The 21,181-nt window shown below is 67.5% G+C and overlaps 1 protein-coding gene across 8 annotated transcripts; it reads left to right on the forward strand.

Moving 5' to 3' along the window:
- Nucleotides 1–727: 727 nt before the first annotated feature.
- On the forward strand, nt 728–20,423 carry CAMK2B (calcium/calmodulin dependent protein kinase II beta). Of its 8 annotated transcripts, none has more exons than XM_042801361.1 (21): nt 728–895; nt 3,647–3,741; nt 5,551–5,610; nt 6,335–6,389; nt 6,500–6,565; nt 8,518–8,590; nt 9,141–9,243; nt 9,521–9,604; nt 10,313–10,407; nt 10,630–10,752; nt 10,847–10,930; nt 11,194–11,236; nt 11,797–11,871; nt 13,674–13,714; nt 13,799–13,870; nt 14,657–14,701; nt 15,038–15,086; nt 18,551–18,626; nt 18,726–18,820; nt 19,893–20,127; nt 20,247–20,423. In XM_042801361.1, exons 1-20 carry the CDS (start codon nt 831–833, stop codon nt 20,123–20,125), a joined length of 1,632 nt encoding a protein of 543 aa, XP_042657295.1. In that variant the 5' UTR covers nt 728–830; the 3' UTR covers nt 20,126–20,127; nt 20,247–20,423. The 8 variants fall into 8 exon arrangements, with proteins under 8 accessions (XP_042657295.1, XP_042657294.1, XP_042657296.1 ...); XM_042801360.1 differs by having other exon boundaries at nt 729–895; nt 20,215–20,423; XM_042801362.1 differs by having other exon boundaries at nt 729–895; nt 13,677–13,714; nt 20,215–20,423.
- Nucleotides 20,424–21,181: the final 758 nt, after the last annotated feature.

The following is a 21,181-nucleotide window of genomic DNA, read 5'->3' on the forward strand; positions in this document are numbered from 1 at the left end:
TGGCATTGGTGGTGGGGGGCTTCAAAGTGCCCTTGGGGGAGGTGGGGGGGGGAAGATTTTTGACACCAACCCACCGCCAGGCCCCTCCCAGGTGTTTTGCTCATGGGGGGGGGGGTTGGAACTTGGAGGGGTTGTTTTGGGTGACATGGGGGGGGCATAGAGGGGGGATGACCTGGGGGGGGGGGGATGCAGTGAGGATGGCAGAGAGGGTAGATGTGGGGTTCTCAGGGTGGGGGGTGTCTGGATATTGGAGTCTTTAAGGTGGGGGGGATCCCCAGGGGGGAGCGGATTTGGGGTCCTTTGGGGGGGATGTGAGATCCCTTGGGGGGGAGCGGGGCTGGATATGGGGGCGGTGGATGTGGGTCTCCCCCCACCTGGGGGGGGGGGGATTTGGGATAAAGGGGTCTCGGGGGGGGTGGACCTGGTTATGGGGCCCTTGGGCAGACACGGGGCCGGGGGAAGGAGGATCCCCCGCGGGGTGCTGGGGGGGGGTCCCGGCCCGGGGGAGGGGGGGGGGGGGGCGATGCGGCTGGGGACCGGCGTGTGGGGGCGATGCGGGAGGGGGAGGTGGTCCCCGGCGCGGGGGCAGGTTGGAGGCGGGGGGGGGGGGGGGGGGGGGGGTGCCTCGGGGAAGGGAGGGGAGGGGGGGATCCCAGCCGGGGCGGGGGGCGGCGGGGGCTGTCCCGGTCTGGTGCCTCCCCCGGCCGGTGCCTCCCCCGGCCCGGCAGCGCCTCCTCCCGCCCCCCCGCGCCAGGCGGAGCTGGAGCCGGAGCGGAGCCGGAGCGGAGCCGGTGCCGGGGCGGCTCATTGCGGCGCGGCGCGGCGGCAGCATGGCCACCACCGTGCCCTGCACCCGCTTCACCGACGAGTACCAGCTCTACGAGGAGATCGGCAAGTAAGAGCCACCGGCCACGGCCCCGGCCGCGGGGGGGGGGGGGGGGCACGGGGGGGGGGGGGGGGGGGGGGGGGACGGGGGGCGGGGGGCGCTGCCCGGGGCTCCGGCCGCTGCTCGGTGCAGACGTGACGCATCCCACACCCCCCAACCCGGGACCTGGGACCGGCCCCCCCCCCCGCCGGCCCCCCACCCCAGGACCGGCCCTGCCCAGCCCCCCCCCCCCCCCCCCCCGTATTGCCCTCCCCCCCGGTACTGGCCCTGCCCCCCCCCGATACCGCCCCCCCCCCTTCTCAATCCGGTACCTGCCCCCCCCCCCCCCGCCGCAGGGACCCCCGGGCCTTACAGCTCCTCCCGGACCCCCAGTTCCTCCGGTCCCCCGCGTCCCCACAGCCCCCCCCAGTCCCTGCAGCCCCCTTGTTCTCCAAGGCCCCCACCCATCCTTACGGGTCCCCATCTTTACAGATCCCCCCTGATCTTTCCTGACCTTTTCTATGCCCCAGTCACCCCAGACCCTCCCCCCCAATCCCTCCAGATCCCCCCCCAGTCTATAATCACCCATCCCTATAGATCCTGCCAGTCCCTATAGCTACCCTTGACCCTGTGGACCCCCCATCCTTATAGACCCCCCCTCTCCATCTATCCTGATCCCATCCCTGGCTCCTACAGCTCCCCCGGTCCCTATAGACCCCTCCATCCTCACAGACACCCCCCCCCCACCTTTCCAGATCCCCTGGTCCTTGTAGCTGTCCTGGTCCTTATAGACCCCCCCCTCCCTCCAAACTCCCCAGAAGCCCTTACCAACACCTCCCCCAGCCCTTAGAGCCATGCTGGTCCTTATAGACCTCCCAACCCCCCCAGACCCCCTCAATCCTGATAGACATCCCCCCCCCCACCGAGTCCTTATAGCCCCCCCCCGGTCCCTATAGACATTCCTCATCCTCCAGACCGTCCTTGAGTCCTTATAGGCACCTGCTCCTTTTAGACGCCCCCCACCCATCCTCCAGGCCCCCCTTGCCCCCCAACCTCTCCAGCCCCTCCCCATCTCTATAGACCCCTCATCTATACCTCCCCCCCCCGGGTCTTTATAGACCCTTCTCATCCTCCAGCCCCACCCTCCCTGGACCCCTTTGGGCCTTATATAACTCCCCAAATCCGCTATACCCACCCCCCCCCCCCGCCAGTCCTTATAGCTGCCAGCCCTTCTGGACACCCACCCCCCACCCCCCCCCCCAGTCCTTAAAGACCCCCGGGTGCCCCCTGCTCCCCCCCCGGGTCCTTCCACACCCCCCCACATCCATGACCCCCCTCCTGGGGGAGGTGTTGGGGGGAACTGAGGAGGAGCTTGTTTTGGGGGGGGGGGCTCATTTGCCTCCAAGGCCATGGCGGGGGGGGGGGAGGGGGGGAGAAAATCCCCTCCCTGACCTGCATGAAAGACTGGGGGGGGGGGGGGGGGGGGGGGGGGAGGAAAGGTGGGAGCAGTTCTTGTCGGGTGAGGGGAGAGATGCCCCCCCCCATAGTGGGGTTGGGGGGGACATTTTGCAGGGGTAGACATGGTCCCTTTGAGGGTACCGGCCGGGGGATGTGGTGCCAATCGGGGGCTATTCCCCAGCTCGCTCCAAAATCCAGCTCGTCCCAGTTGCTATGGCAACGTGGTTCCCCCCCCCCCCCCCGCCTCAGTCCGTCCGTGTCACCCACCAGCCACTGCACGTCTGTGTGTCTGTGTGTCTGTGTGTCTGTGTGTCTGTGTGTGTGTGCGTGTGTGTGTGTCCCTCCATGCTGGGATTGTTGGGGACACCAGCCCCTGGCCGGTGGGGAAACTGAGGCACGGCTGGGGGGGGGGGGGGATCCAGGACAATCATCCCTCCCGCAGGATCTGCACCCACTGTGCCCCCTGTCCCTGGTGCTGCGGGGGGGGACAGGGGGGGTGCCAGGCCCGGGGGGGGGGGGGTTCCCCCTTGTCCCCCCAGCAGGGTCCCCACAGTGCCAGCCCTCGGTGTCCGGGGCCGTGGGGACCTGGTGGGATGGCAGGGGGGTGGCCTCGCCCCCAGACTCCTGTGGCCCACGTGTCTCCCGTGGGACCCTCGGCACGGCAGGGCTGGGGTGCTGCGGGGCTCAGCGCGGTGTCCCCAGCCCCTCTGTGACCCCCCCCCCCCCCCTCGACACCCCCACCCTCCCCCATGGGAGCTGCTGAGCCCAGGCCGGGGCCGGGCAGGGACGGCGGATCTGGGCGGGGGGGACGAGCGGCGGTGGCACTTGGAGGGGCCACGCTGTCCCCGTCGCTGTCCCCGGGGGGGGGGGCCGCTGGCTCCCAGTGCCCCACAGCTGGGCCCTGTGCCCCTCACTGCGGCCACCGCCACCCATCGCCGCCACCATGGCCACCGCCGCCATCCGGGCCACCCGCTGTCCCCTTGGCAACGGGCTGCCAGCGCCCGATCCATCCCACCACCCCTCTCCATCCCCCCCCCCACCCCATGACACCAGCCCCCCCCACCCCAGCACCCCTCCAGCTCCCCCCCCCCATCCACTGGCCCTGGCGTGCCTGGGGTGGGGGACCAAGCGGCATCAGGACCCCCCTCCCCGGGTGTTGGGGTTCACACCCCCCCCCCCGGGTGCTGAGTCACGGCCAGTGCAGCAGCCCCCCCCCCCCCGGGCCATGAGGTGCTGAGTCATGGGTGGGAGCCCACCCGTGCCTGGGTTTTGGGTGGGGGCTAAGGCAGGCGGGGGGGGCGCTGAGCCTGTCTCCCTCCCCAGGGGGGCTTTCTCGGTGGTCCGGCGCTGCGTCAAGCTCTGCACCGGCCATGAGTACGCCGCCAAGATCATCAACACCAAAAAGCTCTCTGCCAGAGGTAGGACCCCCCGGCCCCCAACACCCCCCCACCCCCCCCCCGCACCCATGGGGTGGGTGCCCCCCAGCCCAGCCACCCATGGGGACACCCATGGTGGTTGTGGCCGAGGGTACTGGGGGGGGGGGGGGGGGGGGGGGGAGCTCCCTGGGCGCAGGATCGGGCCCAGTCGCTCCCCGTTGCCCCACGGGGTGGCTGTGCCCCCCCCAGCCCGGGCTGCCCCTCGGTGCCCCATGGCGGCCCCGGGTCCCCCGGGAGGGGGTGTACAGGTGTGAGCGGGGGGGTGGCTGCGTGTGTGCAGCGCGTGTCCGATATGTGTATGGCCGTGTGTGCGGGGGGCTGTGTGTGTGTGTGTGCACCAGCGTGAGCTCTGTGTGTGTGTGCACGCACCTGTGCATGTTCACGGGGGGGGGTGTGTGCACACGCGTGTGTTCGTGGTGTGGGGGTGAGTGCACACCCGAGGAGCGCGGGGGGGTGCGTGTGTGCATGCCCAGGTGCATGTGAGCTCTGCATGGGGGGGGGGGCGCGCACACGCCAGCAGTGTGCACGCGACGTGTATGCAAGCATGTGCACCACGTGTGTGCGGGGGGGGGTGTGTGTGTGAGCAGGGCATGTACGTGTGCCTGTAGCCACGGGTGTGTGCACACCTGAGTCGTGTGTGCAGGCGTGGGATGTGTGTGTGCCCAGCGTGCGTGGGGGGGGGGGGGATCCACACCTGTGAGCAGGCAGCGTATGGGGGCACGGAGCGTGTGTGGGTGTGTGCGGGTGTACGCTGTGTACACACGTGTGTGTGTGTGTGTGTGCACGGGCGTGAGCAGTGTGTTTGCTCTGTGTGAGTACAGTGTGCATGGGGTGGGTGCGCACACACGTGTGCATGCGTGTGTGCAGGCAAGGTGAGGGGGGGTGTATGCACTGCGAGCCGTGTGTGTGATCATGGCTTTACATGCGTGTTCACACCCCTGCCCGTGTGTCCCCTCACAGCAGGGCTGCGCACACGCCTGTGCACACGGGTACAGCTGCACACCCCGCTACACATGCACGCACAGGTACAGCCATGTGCTCGCACAGCGGCAGACACGGGTCTACATGTGCACACATGTATGGCCACACACAGGTACAGCTGCACACATACACGGGTACACTCGCACACAGGTACAGCCACGCACACGGGTACAGCGACACGTGTGTGCAGCTGCACCCAGGTATAAGCACACACGTGCTGTGGCACACGTGCACGTATGTACAGCTGCACACAGAGGTATGTGCGTGTACACAGGTACAGCCGCATACATGGGTACAGCTGCACACAGGCACACCTGCACACAGGTGCAAAACATGTACTACCCTCACACACGTGTACACAGACAACCACACATCCATCCCCACGCGCGCGCCGGCAGTGCAAGCACAACCACACGCGTGGGCACCCCCGCGTGTGCGCAGCCACACGCGTGCACACGCATCGATACATGCACGACCACGCAGCTACACGTGCGTGCACAGCTGCGTAAACGCGCACACGTGCGTGCGCCCCTGTGCAGACCCACGCGCGCGTGCGCCCCTACACACCCCTGCACGCCCACGTGAACCTGCCCCCACACCCACCCCACCCCCCCCGTACCCTCGTGCCTGCCCGCACACACATGCACACCTGCACACGTGTGTGTGTGCCCGCACGCTCGCATACCTGCACACCCCACCCCCACCCCACCCAGCCACGTGCACCTGGGCACCTGTGGGCTCCTCCGGCCGGGGATGGGGACCCTGGGGGGCCGGGGTGGGTGCCCCACCTGACCCCTCCCGTGTCCCCAGACCACCAGAAGCTGGAGCGGGAGGCGCGCATCTGCCGGCTGCTGAAGCACTCCAACATCGGTGAGCTGGGGGCCACCCCGGGGCCGCGCTGGGTGGCCATCTGGGGACATGGGGGGGGGGTCTCCTGGGGTCCTGCTGGGTGTTATCCCTGGGACATGCTGGGTGCCACCACGGGGGTGTGCTGCTGCCACCCAGGGACACGCTGGGTGCCACCTGGAGATATGCTGGGTGCCCCCCTGGGGACACACTGGGTGCCACCGTGGGGTCCTACTGGGTGTCCCCCTGGGGACACACCGGGTGCCACCACAGGGTCCTGCTGGGTGCCACCATTGGGACACGCTGGGTGCCCCCCTGGGGACACACTGGGTGCCACCTCAGGGTCCTGCTGGGTGCCACCATTGGGAAACGCTGGGTCCCACTATTGGGACATGCTGAGTGCCCCCCTGGGGACACACTGGGTGCCACCATGGGGTCCTACTGGGTGCCACCATTGGGACACGCTGGTTCCCACTATTGGGACATGCTGAGTGCCCCCCTGGGGACGCACTGGGTGCCACCGTGGGGTCCTGTTGGGTGCCACCATTGGGACACGCTGGGTGCCCCCCTGGGGACACACTGGATGCCACCTTGGGGTCCTGCTGGGTGCTACCGTGGGACACACCGGGTGCAGGGGACACAGACACGCGTGTGCCACACGTGGCAGCTGCTCTGGGGCCATGGGCTCCCCGGGGCCGAGGCTGAGCCAGTCCCCGTCCCCATCCCCGTCCCCATCCTGTCCCCGCAGTGCGGCTCCACGACAGCATCTCAGAGGAGGGGTTCCATTACCTCGTCTTCGACCTGTGAGTGTGGCTGGGGGGGGGGGGGGTGGGGTGGCCTGGGGAGGGGTATGGGGGCACCCCAGGGGGTTTGGGGGTGCCCGGGGTGATGCGGTGACCCGGCTGCGTTGCAGGGTGACGGGTGGCGAGCTCTTCGAGGACATCGTGGCACGGGAGTACTACAGCGAAGCCGATGCCAGGTGAGCCCCCGTGCCCCCTCCAGACCTCCCCCACCCCCCGCCCCGGACTCCCCAGTGCCCCCCCCTCCAGTGACACACCCCCCCCCCCATTCCGGGGGGGCTGCAGAGATGGGGCAGCTCCAGCAAGGCAGGCGGGGGGGGCACCCAGTGGGTGGGAGGGGTGCCCCCCCATTACTGTAACCCCCCCCCCGCCACTGGCTCCATCCTGCTGCCGGGTGCTCTGTGGGGCCCCCCCACATCCCACCCCGTCTCCCCACGCTCCTCTCCGCTGCCGCTGAGGCCTGGCGCTGTCATGACATGTGCTGGAGGGGGGGGGAGCTGGTGGCGGGGGGGGGGGCCCCCAGGGCCCCCCCCCCATGCTGGTACCGAGCCCCCAGCACCCTGTGTGCCCACCGTGTGCCCGTCCCCGTGGTCTCTGGGCTTTCACAACATTGTTTCTCCCCCTCTCTCGTTCCCCCCATCTCCACCCCTCCCCGTCCCTGTCCCGTCCACCCCCACCCGTGCCCCTCACCCCCCCACTCCATCCGTTCTCCCACTCCCCCCCGCCCCCCCATTCCCCCCTGTCCTTCCCCACTCCCATCACGCGTTGCTCGGGCTCTGTGCGTGTCCGTGTGTCCATCCATGTGTCCGTCCGTCTGTCCCACCGCTGCCCCTCCACTCGCTGCCCCCCCCCCCCAAACCCCGCACCCCTTTCCCTGTGTTTTGCCTCCCCACCTGCCCTCGACCTGCCCTCCTGCCCCCCCTTTTCTGCCCCTCCACCCCTCTGTCCTGCTCCCTCCTGCCCTGTATCCCCCCATCCCCCTCTCCTATCCCCCCAACCCCCCCATCCTGCCCCCCACTCCCATCCCATCCCTCTCCATCTTCCCCCCCATCCTGCCCCCCCACCACTTTATGCCATCCTGCCCCCCACCCTCCCCCCCACTCCCATCCCATTCCTCTCCATCCCGCCCCCCCCCACCCCTTGCACCTCCATCCTGCCCCCCTTTCCCCCCCATCCTGCCCCCTTCCCCCCCCCCTTTACCCCATCCTGCCCTCCTCTCCCACCCTCTGCCCCTCCATCCTTCCCCCCCCTCCCCGACCCGCCCCCCGCCCCCCCGTTTTGTTTTGCAGTCACTGTGTCCATGAGCTATTAGCACGCGTTTCTCCCACCCATCACTTTGCCCCTGTGCAGAGGGAGCCGCAGGTCAGTATAACGGGGGGGGGGGCCGGGGCAGCCGTGCCCCCCGCGCTGCCCCCGCCCGCTGGAGCATCCCGCTTCCCAGCCCCCCGCTCCCCTCGCCGGGACCCCACTTTGGGGCTCTCTCCTCCCTCCTTTTTCTGCCCATCCCTCCCCATTTTTTGACCCCCCCCCCCCTTTGCAGGGAGGTTGCCCACCCCCCATCATGCCCCAGCCAGGCGGGCGCCCCCCCTTCACCCCCATTTCAGCCTCTCATCCCCCCGCTCTTTCCCTCTTTCTTTCTTGTCTCGTCTCCATCCACCCTCCCCGCACCCCCCCGTCCCCCCGCCCTGTGAGTCCTGTCTGGGGGACCCCGGCGTCCGGGCAGCAGCAGGGCTGGAGGCGGGGGGGGGGGGGGCAGGTCCCCATGGTGGGGGGGGCACAGCAGCACCATTCAGGTGACACCTCCCCCCCCCCATGGCTCCATGCCAAGATGGGGGCATCCCGTGATGGGCGCCCTCCAGGCATTGACCCCCCCTCAGTCAGGGGTGACACCCCCCCCCCCCCCCCCCAGGCAGGGGCACAGGGTGGGGGGTGCCAAGCTCAGCACCCCCCCTCCCCAATATGAGATCACTGCTTGTTTTTGTAGGGTCTCCTTGAGCGCAGCGGGGTGGGGCAGTCTGGGGGGGTGCAGGTCTCAGGTGCCCCCAGGAAAGGGGGTGTAAGGAGGTGGTGGAGGGGGGGGGGGGCAGCGTGCCCCTGACCCCCCCCCCCCCCCCCCGACGTTTGCACGCAGCCACTGCATCCAGCAGATCCTGGAGGCCGTCCTCCACTGTCACCAAATGGGGGTCGTCCACAGGGACCTCAAGGTGAGTGTGTGTGTCCCCCCCCATCTGTCTGTCCGTCCATCCGTCCCTCCGCACAGGGCGGGTCTCCCCCCTCCCAGGACTTGGGGTCCCCACAGCCCGGGGGGGGGGTGTGGGGCTGGGGCTCGGTGGGTCCCCAAGGCCACAGGTCCTAGTGGGGGGGGGAGGCGGGGGGGGGGGTCACTGAGTAACCCCTACGGCTGGGGAGGGAGGGGGTGTCCCCTCTGCTCTGAGTGTCCCCAGCTGCCATCTCCCCTTTCTGGGGATGCATGTGACCCCCCCCCCCTGCAGTCACAGCACACTCCTGGGCTGAGTTGGGTGTTCACTGCGACCCCCCCCCCCCCCCACAAGATCACCCCCAGATGGGGTGCAGGGCGGGGGGGGGGGGTGCATGTGGGATGTGGGGCTGGGGATGTAGGTTTGAGCTGCAGGGGGGAGGGGGTGCTGGGGGGGGGGGGGGGGGGCTGGGGGGGGCCAGGGCTGGCAGATGGGCAGGATCCCACCCCCCCACCCCCCCCCCCCCGGGTTCCTACTCTCCCCTCGCGCCTGGCAGCCGGAGAACCTGCTCCTGGCCAGCAAGTGCAAAGGGGCAGCGGTGAAGCTGGCCGACTTCGGCCTCGCCATTGAGGTGCAAGGGGATCAGCAGGCCTGGTTCGGTGAGTGCCCCCCTCCCCGTGCCCACCGTGTGTGTCATCCCCCCCCCGCCACGTCCCGTGCCCACCACGTCCCCCCGCCCCGTGCCCACATGCCCACAGCATCCTGCCCTGCCCCCGTCCCTGACCCGTGTCCCCCCCCTCCGTGTCCCCCCTGTGTCCCTACCCTACGCCCAGCACATCCCTGCCCCGTGCCTGTGCCCCGGTCCCCTGCCCACCGCCCCGTCCCCGTCCCCCCCCCGCCGGGGCTCAGCTCTGCTCCCGCCCGTCTCCGTCCCAGGCTTCGCGGGCACTCCCGGCTACCTCTCCCCCGAAGTCCTGCGCAAAGAGGCCTACGGCAAACCCGTGGACATCTGGGCATGCGGTAAGAGCCCCATCCCACCCCAATCCCACCCTGATCCCACCCCAAACCCCTGCCCGATCCCACCCCAATCCCACCCTGATCCCACCCCAAACCCCTGCCCGATCCCACCCCAATCCCACCCCAATCTCCATCCTGATCTCATCCTGATCCCCTTCCCAGTCCCTTCCTGATCCCCATCCCACTTCCCATCCTGTCCCTTTCCTGGCTCCATCCCATTCCCATCCTGGTCTCATCCTGATCCATGCTGGTCCCATCCCTGTTCCTGTCCCAGCCCCTATCCATCCTCATCCTGGTCCCATCCTGGTCCTGTTCCCTTCATCCTGGTCCCACCCTGTCCCCACCCTGTCCCCACCCTGTCCCCACCCTGTCCCCACCCTGTCCCCATCCCAGTCCCCATCCCAGTCCCCGCCCCGTCCCCATCCTGGTCCCATCCCAGTCCCCACCCTGTCCCCATCCTGTCCCCATCCCAGTCCCCATCCCAGTCCCCCCCCCGTCCCCATCCTGGTCCCATCCCGGGCTGCGCGCCCTGGCCGTGCCGTGCGGCTGAGTGCTGCCGGGGGGGGGGGGGGGGACGGTGCCGGGAAGGCTGGCGCAGGGACGGGCCATCCCGGGGACACCGCTGGCCCTGGGCAGGGCTGGGGGGAGCTGCCGGGCGGCCAGGGGTCCCCGTCCCGTCCCCCAGCCCTGACCCCTCTCTCCCTCGCCCAGGCGTCATCCTCTACATCTTGCTGGTGGGCTACCCGCCGTTTTGGGATGAGGACCAGCACAAACTCTACCAACAGATCAAGGCCGGTGCCTACGACGTAAGTCCCCGGCGCCGGGCACCCCCTGTGCTGTGGCCGCCCGGCCCGTTAACTATGGAACCTACTGAGGACCCCACAGCTGATCCCCACCAAGCAGAGCCTGGGGGATGGCTTTGGGCCCCATCTCAGGTTGGGGACCTGTGGGGAGGCAGAGGGACACGGGTGTCGCGGGGCTGCCCCTCCCCACCCGTCACCCCACTGCGTTCCTGTCCCCCCGCCCAGTTCCCTTCGCCCGAGTGGGACACGGTCACCCCCGAAGCGAAAAATCTCATCAACCAGATGCTGACCATCAACCCCGCGAAGCGCATCACAGCCCACGAAGCCCTCAAGCACCCGTGGGTCTGCGTAAGTGCCGTGTCCCCCCCCCCTCCCCAGCGTCCCCGCGGGGTGTGTGCCCCCCCCCAGCCCCTGGTGCTGATCCCCCCCTGTCCCCCCGCAGCAACGCTCCACCGTGGCCTCCATGATGCACAGGCAGGAGACAGTAGAGTGTCTGAAAAAGTTCAACGCCCGGAGGAAGCTCAAGGTGAGGTGTTCTCAGGGGAGAAGCGGGGCCGGGTCTGGCACAGCACCATCCTGCCCAGCCCCGGTGCAGTACGGTTGACCCCTGGCAGCGCCCGGTCCTTTCCCAGTCGCCCCACGGTCCCATCCTGCTCACGCGCGGCGCTTTGCCACGGGCCACGGTCCCATCCCACGGGTACCCAGCGCCGCACGGTCCATTCCTGTCCCCCACACCCCCCCCCCCCCCCCAAGCCCAGGGCCTCATCCTGCTCCCTCCCTCCCTTGCAGGGCGCCATCCTCACCACCATGTTGGCCACCAGGAACTTCTCAGGTAAGGGGGGGCTCCCGCTCGCCAGGGGGGCCAGGGGCCTCGGCCCCCCCACCCACAGCCCCTGCCGAGGCCGGTATCCACCCTCTCCCCTCTCTCTGTCGCTGTCTTTCTCTCTTTCCCCTTCCGCCTCCAAAACCAACCCTCCCCCCCCCCCCCCCCCCCATTTTTTCCCTGTCAGCGAGGACGGGGTCATGCGTTAGCCAAGGGGGGGGCAGGATCCAGCCCCCCCCTTCCCACCCCACGCACACAGCAGCAGGTAGTGCCCGGTCGCCATGTGTCGTGTCCCCCCCCCTCGCCCGCACTCTGGTGGCTGGCGGGGAAAGGTGGGGGGGGGGACACGGGGAGTGGAGGGAGGGGGACGACGACGGAGCAACGCCCTGAGGCCAGGGTGATGGGCACCCCCAGGACTTCTTGTTGGGGGGTTGGGGGGGGCGGGGTATGAAGGTGGGGGTCCCGGCTGCAGCCCCCCTCCCCCCCACTTGCCCCCCCCTCCCCCTAACAGGAGCTCTGCTCCCTTTCTCTCCTCTCTCTCTCTCTCTCCTGCCCGTCCCTGCCCGCAGTGGGCAGACAGACCACCGCTCCTCCGACCATGTCGGCGGCCGCCGCCGGGGCCCCCCTGGGGCTGGTGGAACAAGGTAGACGCATCCGCAAAGGGCCCCCCCCGGCCCCCCCCCCACCCCTCGCCAGCCCCGCTTGGTTCCTGTGTGATGTCCCCCCTGCCCCAGATCCTTTGTCCCCACATCCCCGCCCCATCCTCTTCCTCACACCCCCACCCCCCCCCAACAGGTTTCGGGTGCCCTCCTCGGAAATCGGAGCGCATGCATGGCCCCCCCCTCCCCGCACCCCAACCCTGCACCCCCGCCCCGCTCACAGCCTCTCCCCCTCCCCACGGGGACTGAGAGATGCCACTGTCCCCACCACCACCACCTCGCTGTCAATCCCTGGCTGGCCCCAAAGGGGTCTCTGCGCCCCCCACCCCCTGCAATGCTTGACACCCCCCCCACCAAAATCCCAGGGGATGCTGCTTGGGTGCTTGTGACCTGCTCCGGGCCTGTGGTCCCTTGGGGGGGGGATGACACAGGCTGTGGTGACACCCCCCAGGGATCCCTGCCTGGGTCAAGCAATGGGGAGTTGGGGGAGGGCTAAAATTTTAGGGTGCCCCCCCCCCCGCCATTGCTCCCACCCACGGCATTGCCCTCCCCCCCACACACAGGGGGGGCACACCAGTGCATGGAGGGGGGGCAAAGCGGCTGCATGCTCCGTGTCCCCCCCGTGTCCCCCCTGCCGTGTCCCCCAGCCCACGTGCCCCCCCACCTGCATGTGGCCCCGCCGCATGCCCCCCCCGCCCCCCCCCCGCATGGCTTTCTGAGAGCTGCAGCCGGTGTTTGTAGTGCCGTGAAACACTTGGCGGGTCTTAAACCGTGTGTCATCCCCCCCCCCCCCCCCCAACCCCACCCCAAGGGCTACAGCTGCCCCGCGCCCCACTGGGGCCCCCCCCCAATCCGGGCCCCCCCCCCCAATTTGGCTGTGGTTTAAACCCCCACCTCTCAGTGCCCGCCTGCTTTCGGAGGAGGGACCGGGACCCTTGGGGACACCCCGCCAGGGACCCCCATGGGGACACAGGTCTGCTGGGGGGGGGGCAGGGGTGTCCCCTCTCTCCCTCCCTTCCCTGCCCCCCCCCACTGGGTGCTGCTCTGTGCCACCCTGCTGTCACCACACAACCCCCCCCCCCCACCCTGTGATGCCGGTGGAGAGGGGGTGGTCCCTGAGCTTGGAGGACCAGTGAGGATGCTCGAGGTGACACCCTCCCCCCAGGCCACTTGTGTGTGTCCCCCCCCCCACCCCCCCCACTGGCTGGAGATCATGATAGCAACAGATTCTCCCCCCCCCCCCGTCCTCGTCCCCCTCCAGGGTGACACTGGGGGGGGGCACAGGGGGCCGCCCCCCCCCCCCCGGACTCAACTCATCTTTTTTATGTTTTTTATTTTATGTTTTTTCCCTTTTTCCTCCTTTTCCTCCCGTTTCTCTCTCGCCTTCCCCCCACCCCCCTCTCTCTCGCTTTCCTCTCTGCATTTCTCCAAGGTAAGCCAGCCCTGCCCCCCCAACGTGGGGGCCACCAGGATGGGGACCCCTCCCCCTCAGCTCATGCATGTGTCCCCCAAGATGGGGACACCCCCCCCAGGTTGGGGGCACCACCCCCCCCAGGGTGGGGACCTTCCCCCCTTCAGGATGGGGACACCCCCAAGATGGGGACAACCCCCTCCCAGCATGTCCCCCCCCCAACAGCGGGGGAGTGGGTGCTGCTGGCACCCGGGAGGGGCATCGGGGGGGGGGGGGGGCTAGGGAGGGGGGGGTCAGGGTGGAGGGGACACACACAGTGTCCCTTGTCCCCAAGGGAGGGGACAGCCGCTGATACTCTCTTCCCCCCCACACACAGCAGCTAAGAGCTTACTGAACAAGAAGGCGGATGGCGTGAAGGTGAGGGGCTGCGGGGGGAGCTGGGGGGGGGCTGCCCCCCACCCCGTGCCGCTGAGCCCCCCCCCCCTCTCTCCCCCCCCCCAGCCTCAGACCAACAGCACCAAAGGCAGCGCCGGCGTCACCAGCCCCAAGGGGACGCTCCCACCCGCCGCGCTGGTACGTGTCCCCCCCCCCGCACCCCCCTGCACCACTCCCCCCGGCCGGATCCATCCCATCCCATCCATCGCCATGCGCCCCCTCCCCTGCCTCATCCCGCTGTCTGTCTGTCTGTCAGGTGCTGCTGGGGATGGGGGGGGGCGGGTCACGGGGACCGGGATGGATTGGGGGGGGGGGGGGGGGGGATGTGCAGGATACGGACATGGGGGTGCCCCCACCACATGGACGGCAAGGTGGGTGCAGGGTACGGGCACGGGGGTGCTGCACCCATGCGGAGAAGGTAAGTGCAAAGTCCGGGGCTGGGGGGGGGCTGGGCGGGGGGGGCCGGATCCAGGGGTGCTCTGGCGATGCGGACAGCAAGGTGGGTGCAGGACACAGGCACGGGGGTGCCCACCGTGACCGCCCCCCCCCCCGGCACAGTGGGTGCAGGACACGGGCACGGAGGTGCCCTCCACGACCTTGGCCACCCCTGGGGGCCCGCTGCGTCTCTCTCCCCCCACTCTCTCTCCCCCCCTCTTTCCCTGTCCGCCCCCCCCCCCCCCCCCCCTTCTGTCTTTCTGTGAATTAAACCATTTGGCTTTCGCTGGACTAATGACTCTCTGCTTCTCTCCCCCCCTCCTCTGCCCCTCCCCGAATCCGGTCTGGGTCTCTCTTCGCCCCCGTCCGCGTGCTGCTCGCTCCGTCGTCGTCCCCCCCCCCCCCAATCCGTTGTCCCCCCACCCCGGGCTCTCGCTTCCTCCCCGCCCCCCCCCCCCCCCGCCTCTGTCTCTCTCCCTTCTCCCGTAGGAGCCTCAAACTACCGTAATTCATAATCCCGCGGACGGCATCAAGGTATTGCTGCCTCTCTTCCCTTCTCGCCCCGCCCGCGTTCGTTAGCCCCCGCCCCGGGGTCGTTTGGGGCCCCGCTTTCCACCTCCATCCTCCCCCCCAGCATCAGCCATGGCACGGGGGGGGCGGGGAGGGGGCTGACGTGGTGCTGGAGTGGATAAGGAGCGCGCAGGGGGCGCGGTGATGGGGGGCTCCCCCCCACCCACCCGGCATCATCGGGGTCCTGCCGAGCCCCAGCCGGGCTCAGCCCCCCCATCCCTGCCCGGGCCTGATTCTGACCCTTCTCCGTTTGTCTGTCTCCCTCCCCCCCTCCCTGCATCGCCGCCATCCCACTGGCAGGAGTCGTCCGACAGCACCAACACCACCATCGAGGACGAGGACACGAAAGGTGACAGGGGCGCGGGAGGGCGGTGGGGTGGGGCTGGCGCTGGGGTGCACTGGGAGGGTGCTGGGATGCCCTGGGTGGGTGCTGGGATGCACTGGAAACGTGCTAGAATGCACTGGGAGGGTGGCGGAATGCACTGGGAAGGTGCTGGGATGCCCTGGGTGGGTGCTGGGATGCACTGGGTGGGTGCTGGGATGCACTGGGAAAGTGCTGGGGTGCACTGGGAAAGTGCTGGGATGCCCTGGGTGGGTGCTGGGATGCACTGGAAATGTGCTAGGATGCACTGGGAGCGTGCTGGGATGCCCTGGGAAGGTGCTGGGATGCCCTGGGAAGGTGCTGAGATGCACTGGGAAAGTGCTGGGATGCCCTGGGAAGGTGCTGGGATGCCCTGGGAAGGTGCTGAGATGCACTGGGAAAGTGCTGGGATGCCCTGGGAGCGTGCTGGGATGCACTGGAAATGTGCTAGGATGCACTGGGAGCGTGCTAGATTGCCCTGGGAGGGTGCTGGGATGCCCTGGGAAGGTGCTGGGATGCCCTGGGAAGGTGCTGGGATGCACTGGGAAGGTGCTGGGATGCCCTGGGAAGGTGCTGGGATGCACTGGGAGCATGCTGAGATGCACTGGGAGGGTGCTGGGATGTGCTGGGATGCACTGCAGCAGCACTAGGACGGCACTGGGATGCACTGGAATGACACTGGGGTGCACTGAGATGACACTGGGATGCACTGGGAGGATTCTGGAATGTACTGGGTTGGCACCGGGATGCATCGGGGTGCAGTGGGACATCACTGGAATGCACTGGGAGGATGTTGTGATGGCACCAGGATGCATCGGGGTGTACTGGAATGGAAGTGGGATGCGTTGGGACGCACTGTAATGGCCCAGGGATGCACTGGGACAGCACTGGGATGCATTGAGATGGTGCTGGAATGCTCTGGGATGGAGTTGGAAGAACTGGGATGCACTGAGGTGGCACTGGGATGTACCAACATACACTCGGGTGTCATTGGGATGCACTGGGATGTAGTGGAATGGCACTGGGATGGACTGGGTTGGTACTGGGATTCACTGAGATGGCACTGGGATGCACTGACACGCACTGGGGTGGCATTGGGATGTACTGATATGGCACTGGGATGGCACTGAGATGCACTGCATCACACTGGGATGGCACTGGGATGCACTGGAATGATGCTGGGATGCAGTGGGATGGTACCAAGATTAACTGATACGCACTGGATAGAACTGGGATGTACTGGGATGTATTGGGATCCACTGGAATGGCACTAGGGCACCAGTAGATGATTGGCACTGAGATGCAGTGGGAGGACAAGGGATAAACTGGGACAAACTGGAGTGTATCAATACGCTCTGAAGTGGTACTGGGATGCTCTGGGATGGAAGTGGACTGTGTTGGAATGCACTGGAATGGTACTGGGATGCACCAGGATGCACTAGGATGGCACTGGGACATACTGGAATGAAAGTGGGCTGTGTTGGAGTGCACTGGGAGACACTGGGGTGCACTGGGTTTGGCACAGGGGTGGTGAGATGCACTGGGACGCACTGGGATATAGTGGAGTGGCACTGAGATGCATCGGGATGGCACTGGAACATACTGGGGTGGCACAGGAGTGGACTGGGATGGCACTTGGAATGCACTGGGTTACAGTGGGATAGTACTGAGATGAATGGAGATGCACTGGCATGGCAGTGGGATGCACTGGATGGGACTGGAGTCTACTGGAATGCACTGGAATGGTACTGGGGTGCACTGGGAAGCAGTAGAATGCTACTGCAAGGCACTGGAATGGAACTGGGATGTATTGGGATGCACTAGAATAGCACTGGGACACAGCAGATCGGCACTGAGAGGCAGGGGGTTATCACTGGGATGAAGTGGGACATACTGGGATGTAACTGAGCTGTACTGGTGCGCACTGGAGTAGCACTGGGGTGGCATCAGGATGAAATGAGGCATTGGGATGTAGCGGAGTGGGCTGCGTTGGAATGGTACTGGAACACACTGGGATTGCACTGAGGTGCCCTGGAACACACTGGAATCCAAGAGCATGACACTGGGATGGAACTGGGCTGAACTGGAATGTACCAGCAGGTCACTGGGAAGAGTAGGCTGGCACTGGGTTGCACTGAAATGCACTGCGGTGGCCCTGGGATGTACTGGTGTAAACTGGGGTGTAGCGGGATGCCGTGGAATGGTACTGGAGCACTCGCACTGGGATGGCACTGGAATGTACTGGGGTGTCGCTGGGTTGCAGCAGGATTACACTGGGGTGGAACTGGGATGTATTGGAGTGCGCCGGACCAGCGCTGGCCCGCACTGGGATGAGACAGGATCGCTTTGGGATGTGTTGTGATGCACTTGCATGGAACTGGGATCTCCCGTAATACGCATTGGTGGCACTGGGGCGCACTGGAGTGGCACTGAGATGCAGTGGGGTGGCACTGGGAGGTACTGGTATGGAACTGGATGTATTGGGATGCACCGGAATGGCACTGGGGTGTACTGGGACATGCAGGGGAGACACTGGGAAGCGCTGGGACATGGTGAGCTGGCACTGGGAGGGCACTGGGCAGCGCTGGGACATGGTGAGCTGGCACTGGGAGGGCACTGGGCAGCGCTGGGACATGCTGGAAGAGCACAGGACCCCTGGACCATGGGGACACTGTTCCTGGTGTGGCAGAGCTGCCCCGGGCGCGTGGCGGTCCCCGTGTCCGTCTGTCTGTCCCCATGGTCCCTGTGGCTGTCCCTGTGTTCATCTGTCCCTGTGTCTGTCCGTCTGTCCCCATGGTCTCTGTGGCTGTCCCTGTGTCTGTCAGTCTGTCCCCATGGTCTCTGTGGCTGTCCCTGTGTCTGTCTGTCCCCACGGTCTCTGTGGCTGTCCCTGTGTCTGTCCGTCTGTCCCCATGGTCTCTGTGGCTGTCCCTGTGTCTGTCTGTCCCCATGGTCTCTGTGGCAGTCCCTGTTTCTGTCCGTCTGTCCCCATGGTCTCTGTGGCAGTCCCTGTGTCTGTCCATCTGTCCCCATGGTCTCTGTGGCTGTCCCTGTGTCTGTCCGTCTGTCCCCATGGTCTCTGTGGCTGTCCCTGTGTCTGTCTGTCTGTCCCCATGATCTCTGTGGCTGTCTCTGTGGCCTGCCTGTTTGTCCCCATGGTGTCTGTGGCTGTCCCCGTGTCTGTCTCTCTGTCCCTGTGGCCTGTGTGTCTGTCCCCACGCCCCCCCCCCATGTCCCCTCTCCATGTCCCATGTCACCATGTCCATCCCACATCTCCAAGGCGTGTGTCCGTCCCTCTCCCCTCTGCCCCCCCCCCCCCCCCCATCTCCATCGTCCCTTCCCCCCCATCCCTCCCCTCCAGCCCAGGGGACCCCGATGCGGGGACGGGGGGATGAGGATGGGGACGGGCGCTGACACTGGCCGTGTCCCCCCCCCCCGTCCCCCCCCTCCAGCTCGCAAGCAGGAGATCATCAAGATCACGGAGCAGCTCATCGAGGCCGTCAACAACGGGGACTTCGAGGCCTACGCGTGAGTGGGGACCCATGGGCGGGGCTGGGCGGGGCTGGGTGGGGTTGGGCGGGGTTGGGCGGGGCTGGGTGGGGCCGCTGCTCACCCAGTGCCTTGCAGGAAGATCTGTGACCCCGGGCTCACCTCCTTCGAGCCTGAGGCTCTGGGCAACCTGGTGGAGGGCATGGACTTCCACCGCTTCTATTTCGAAAACCGTGAGTGCCCGGTGCTGCCCGTTCCCTACCCTCGCCCAGCCCGCTCCCTGCCTGCGGCCTCCCTGCCTGGCCCATCCTTCTTCTCCCTCTACCCGGCCCCCAGCCTGGCCCCAGGTCTGTCCTGCCTGTCTCGCCGTCTGTCCTGCCCGTCCCCCTGCCTGGCTGTGTGTCCCCCCCCCCCTCCCCCCGCCTGGCTGTCCCCTGCTTCTCTTGCCTTATCTGTCCCCGTCCTCCCCTCCACGCGCCTGCCAGGCAATCTTGTCTGTCCCCTGCCCTCTTCCTTCCTGTCCATCTGTCCGTCCAAACCTCCCAGCCCTCGCCTCGCCTCTGCCTGTCGTGCCCAGCTCCTGCCCCGTCCCCTGTTTGGTCCCTCTGTCCATCCATCCCGTTCCCCTGCCTGTCCTCTGCCTGCCCGCTGCCCACATCTTCTGCCTGCCCGTCTGTGTGTCCATCCCCCCACCTCTGCCCGTCCGTGTGTCCGTCCCCCCACCTCTGCCCGTCTGTGTGTCCGTCCCCCCACCTCTGCCCGTCCCTGTGTCCGTCCCCCCACCTCTGCCCGTCTGTGTGTCCGTCCCCCCACCTCTGCCCATCCGTGTGTCCGTCCCCCCACCTCTGCCCGTCCGTGTGTCCGTCCCCCCACCTCTGCCCATCCGTGTGTCCGTCCCCCCACCTCTGCCCATCCCTGTGTCCGTCCCCCCACCTCTGCCCATCCGTGTGTCCGTCCCCCCACCTCTGCCTGTCCGTGTGTCCGTCCCCCCACCTCTGCCCATCCGTGTGTCCATCCCCCCACCTCTGCCTGCCTGCCCATCCTGCCTGCCCCCTCCCTGCCCATCTACCCATCCTGTCTGCCTGTCCATCTGTCCTGCCTGTCCCTCCACCCCTCTATGCTGGATCCCTCCCTGCCTGCACGCAATGCCAGCCTGTCCCTCCCGCCTGTCCGTCCATCCACCCTGCCCCCCCCAGACCTGCCCGTCCAACCCCTCCCCTCCTGCCCTGCCCGCACCCCTGCCCACCCCATTGACAGCCGCTCCCCCCCCCCCCCCCCCCCCAACACTCCCCGAACCCCTCGCAGTGCTCTCCAAGAACAACAAGCCGATCCACACGACCATCCTGAACCCCCACGTGCACGTCATCGGGGAGGATGCCGCCTGCATCGCCTACATCCGCCTCACCCAGTACATCGACGCCCAGGGCCGGCCCCGCACCAGTCAGTCGGAGGAGACCCGCGTCTGGCACCGCCGCGACGGCAAGTGGCAGAACGTCCACTTCCACGGCTCGGGGGCCCCCGTCGCCCCACTCCAGTGAAGGTGAGCGCGGGCGCGGGGTTAGGGAGGGGCGCTGGGGTGCCCCGGTTCTGGCTCACTGGCAGAGGGGGGGGTCCCCCATCCCCGCAGAGCTCGCACTGGCTGTCCTGTCCTGGTTCCAGCCCGACGGAGACGGCGATGGGAGCCGAGCCGGCAGCCGGAGCTGCGGCCCCGAAGCACGCGTCCGCATGCCTGTCCCCCCACCCTGTGCCCCGGCCCCTGCTCCTCCCCCCCCCCCTCCAGTGCCTGTGTTTGCAGAAAACAAAAAGACAAAAAAAAAACAAAAAAAAACACAAAAAAAAAAACCAAAACACCACAACAAACCCAAAACAATGTCAACAACACAACAAAAAAAAAAAAAAAAAGAAAAAAAAAAAAAAGGGGGGGGTGGAAAAAAATAAACCAGACCCCAACCCAACCAAACACACACCCAAAAACCAACCCAGCCGCTTGGCCACAGGCAGGGGGTACTGGGGGGGACACCCCGCAGCCAGACCCCCCCCTCTCTGCCCATCTCTGCCTGGGGGGTGTCTCCCGGCTGGCGGAGGGGGGCGGTGGCGGGGTGGGGTCTCGACCCCCCCCCGCCCCCCTTCCCTGGCTGTGCTTGTGGCATTTCGCTGTTGCTGGTGGTGGATGTTGTTCTTTGGACTCTGCTTTCGCTCTTTCCCTCCCCGGTCCCTGTACATAGAGAGAGCTCTTTATTTTTGAATTCCCACGGGGATCCCCGGCCATTGGGTGCTGCGGGCTGGGGGGCTGCTGGGTGGTAAGTGGAGGGGCGGGGGGGGTGGGGCGGGATGAAATGGGCCCCCTTTCCCCCCCCCAAAAAAAAGTCTGGCGCTGGCCCCAGGAGCGATGCCCACAGGGGAGCGAGGTTGATCCCAATCGCTGCTGGGGCGGGGGTGGGGGGGGGGGGCAGTGCTTTTGGGAGGGTCCCCTGGCAGACACCCCCATGGCCCCCCCCCCCCCCCGATGACAAACACTGCACACCCAGCACCTCTTTTCCCCCTCCCTGGGCAGGCAGGTGGCTGGGTGCTGGCAGGTTTTGGCATGGGTGCTG

This window comes from Tyto alba, unplaced genomic scaffold (assembly GCF_018691265.1).
Source record: "Tyto alba isolate M040663 unplaced genomic scaffold, T.alba_DEE_v4.0 Super-Scaffold_34, whole genome shotgun sequence".
Classification (NCBI taxonomy): domain Eukaryota; kingdom Metazoa; phylum Chordata; class Aves; order Strigiformes; family Tytonidae; genus Tyto; species Tyto alba.